Source organism: Chamaea fasciata, unplaced genomic scaffold (genome assembly GCF_029207755.1).
Source record: "Chamaea fasciata isolate MVZ Bird 193981 ecotype frontalis unplaced genomic scaffold, bChaFas1.0.hap1 SCAF_9, whole genome shotgun sequence".
NCBI classification, from domain to species: Eukaryota; Metazoa; Chordata; class Aves; order Passeriformes; family Sylviidae; genus Chamaea; species Chamaea fasciata.
The window spans coordinates 4,125,666-4,128,821 of NW_027094094.1; the positions used below are offsets into that span (position 1 = coordinate 4,125,666).

General features: G+C 70.4%; 1 protein-coding gene across 1 annotated transcript; it reads right to left on the reverse strand.

The window, feature by feature from the left end:
• Positions 1–390: 390 nt before the first annotated feature.
• HMX3 (H6 family homeobox 3) lies at positions 391–1,632 on the reverse strand. The gene is made up of 2 exons (XM_066190557.1): positions 1,317–1,632; positions 391–1,081 (listed from the first exon to the last, which is right to left on the reverse strand). The coding sequence occupies exons 1-2, from the start codon at positions 1,630–1,632 to the stop codon at positions 474–476; spliced, it is 924 nt and encodes a 307-aa protein (XP_066046654.1). The 3' UTR covers positions 391–473.
• Between the last annotated feature and the right edge of the window lie 1,524 nt (positions 1,633–3,156).

Sequence of the window (3,156 nt, forward strand, 5' to 3'; positions counted from 1 at the left end):
AATCTCGAGGAGTGGCCTGGGACCATTCATTTTTTTTTTAAATTACTATCCTTCCCCCCCCCCCCTTTTTTTTTTCTTTTTTTCCCCTCTGTTTTTTTTCTTTTTTCTTTCTTTTTTTTTTTTTTTTTCCATTTTTTTACAAAAATAAAACTAAAGCCACAGAGAGACCATCGCGGTTTTCATCCACGTTTACAAAAGGTGTGACAGCTCCGGGATTCTCTACAAGTCCCCGCTTTGCTCATTTTCGTTTCCCTCCCTCCCACACATTTTTTTTCTTTTATTTCTTTTTTTTCCCCCCCTAAATTTCCGCCACTTTCCTCCTACCACTACCCTCCGAGGGGTCCCCCCCAGCCCCGCAGTGGTGTCCCCGCTGTCCCCCGCGCTCCGCAGACCGGGAGGGGACTCGCACGAGGGGCTGCAGTACTTACAAGCGGGCGGGTGACTTGCGCGCCTCTCCGCGCCCCTCCGCGGGCTCAGACGGGCCGCAGGAGCGGCACGGAGGTGACCACGGGGTGGGAATAGTAGACGGGGTGAGGGAAGGTGAGCAGGGGTTGAGTGCCGGGGGCTCCGCCGCCCCCCGCGCCCCCTTCCGCGCCCGAGTTCTCGTGGTAGAGGATGGGGACGCGCACGATGCGCTGAGCGGCGGCGTGGCTCAGGTTGGCCGCCTCCAGCTCGGCCGCCAGCTGCCGCTTCCACTTGTTGCGGCGGTTCTGGAACCAAATCTTCACCTGGGTCTCTGTCAGGTGCAGCGAGGCGGCCAGGCCGGCGCGCTCCGAGCTGCTCAGGTAGCGCTTCATGTCGAAGGTGGATTCCAGCTGGAAGACCTGCGAGCGGCTGAACACCGTGCGCGTCTTCTTCTTGCGGCACGGCTTCTTCTCCGGGCTCTCCTCCCGCTTCTTCCAGTCCTCCGCGCCTCCCTCCTTCTTCGCCTCCTCCGAGTCGCTCTCCTCCAGGACGATCTCGTCGGGGCTCTTGGAGTCCAGCTCCTTCTGCTCCCCCTCCGCCTTCAGCAGCGGCTCCGGGGAGTCCCGGTCGGTGCCCGAGGCGGGGGACGAATCCCTCAGCAGGGATTTCTCTGCGGCTGGATAGGAAGGACGAAGCGGGGCGTGAAGGGGGGGACGACGAGGGACACAGAGAGACACCCTCACCCACCCAGGCCCCGCGTCCCGTCAGGAGGAACGGGACGAGCCGGCCCGATCCCCGCGGAGCCCCAGCGCCAACTTCACACCCCGCCGCCCCCCGGTCCCCACGGCCGCCGCTCCGCTGGGGAGGGACAGAGGGAAGGAAGGAGTGGTGGAAGTTTTGGGGAGCGGTACCTTCCGTGCGGGGCAGGTGGGCTCCGGCCGGCGTCAGGGCGTAGGGGTACCACCAGGTCTGGGCGCGCTCCAGGCAGTGTGCGCTCAGGGCGAAGCGCGGCGCCGGGATCTCGAAGCGGGGGAAGGCGAGGTCTCCCACCTGCGAGAGGGCGAAGCCGGCGCCGTCCACCGCCGCCTTGCCCGAGGGGGCGAACAGCGCCCGCGGCTGCTTGGGGGCCGCCTTGGGGGGGCCGCCGTTGAGCAGGTTCTTGATGTAGAAGGACTCCTTGGGGGCCGGTGGAGGGGCGCTGGGTGGCTCCTGCCCGGTCTCCGGCATCCTCCGCTGCCCGCCCGGCTCCTGGCCGCCGCTGGCCCCGCAGCCCGCGCCCGGCGCGCAGGTGGCGGCTCCCGGCGGCGCGGGGGACAGGCGCGGCGGGGCGGCGTGGGAGCGCGGCGGCGGGGCCGGCCGGGGGCCCCTCGCATGGGGGGGCGGCAGGGCGGGGGGCCGGGGGGACCCGCGCAGCCCGAGGCACCGGGGGGCTGCTGCGGGCAGGCGGAGAGCCGGGGTCGTCGCTGCCGCCGCCGCCTCCCGCCGCCGCTGCCGCTGCGTCAACCTGACGCCGGATGCTAATGATGAAATCAAAATGTCATCCCCGTTCCGCGCGGGGAACACGCGGCGATTGGGCACGCACAAAGGCGAATGGGATCAGGCGGGAGGCGGCGGGAGGAGAGGGCTCCGAGCAGCCCCTGCCCGCAGCCGCCGCGGCCCCGGCTCCCCCCCCCCGCCCGTGCCCGGAGGCGGCGTCCGCCCGCCCGTTCGCGGCGTTTACAGAGTCCAATTAGGCAGCGAGCGGGGCCGGGCCGGCGGCACAAAGGGACCGGGCTCGGCGGAGCGCGGCGGGAGCGGCGGCGGGCGAATGGCACGGGCCGCGCCGCTCCTGCCTCAAAACCGCCCCCGCCCCGCCGCGCCGCCCCCCGCGCCCCCGCCCCGCGCCGCCGGGAACAAAAGCCGCCGGCGGCCGCGGGGGGGGAGCGGGCCGGGCCGAGCCCCGCCGGGATACCGGGCACCGGGACACCCTCTCGCTGCAGAAACGACTTAGCGGACGGCTGCGGGGCGGGGGCGGCGGGGCGGCGGGAGAGCTCTCCCCCGACGGTGCCCCCCGCGCCTCGGGCAGCCCGGCCGCATCCTCGGTTCCCGGGGCCGGCGGGACACGTCGAACCCGCGGCGGCGGGGCGACAACGGGCACGACCCGGGCCTGCCGCTCTTGGGATCAGGGCACAAGGCGCTCCCGGGATTCGTTCCTGCCCTGCTCTCGGGCTTCGAGCTCCGGGCTCTCCCGGGGTTCGGTCACGCGGCGCTCCCGGGATTCGTTCCTGCCCTGCTCTCGGGCTTCGAGCTCCGGGCGCTCCCGGGGTTCGGTCACCCGGCGCTCCCGGAATCCATCCCTGCCGCTCTCGGAATCCGAGCGCGGTGCTTCTAGGATCCATCCCTGCCGCTCTTCGTGTTCGCACGGGGTGATCCCGAGATTCATCCGAGCCGCTCCCGGGATCCATCCCTGCCCCGTTCCCAAACTCATCCCCGCCGTTGCCGGTTGCATCCCTGCCCTGTTCCCCGTTCCATCTGTATCCCGTTCCCCGGTTCCATCCCGGGCCCGTTCCGCATTCCATCCCCGCTGTTCGCGGGTTCCATCCCTGCCCCGTTCCATGCCTGCCCCGTTCCCTGTTCCATCCCTGCCCCGTTCCCGGTTCCGTCCCCGCCGCTCCCGGGGTCCGGGTGCAGGGCGCCCCCTGGCGGGCGGCGGGAGCGCCCCGCGTTCCGGGCCGGGAGCGTTCCCCGAACCGCCCCGCACATCCCGGGACA

What these genes read in the sequence shown, in the direction of transcription:
- HMX3 (XM_066190557.1), bottom strand. Translation starts at nt 1,632, where the DNA reads ATGCCGGAGACCGGGCAGGAGCCACCCAGCGCCCCTCCACCGGCCCCC. An exon ending in CCACCTGCCCCGCACGGAAG is followed by an intron (nt 1,082 to 1,316) that starts GTACCGCTCCCC and finishes CTTCCTATCCAG; the next exon opens with CCGCAGAGAAATCCCTGCTG.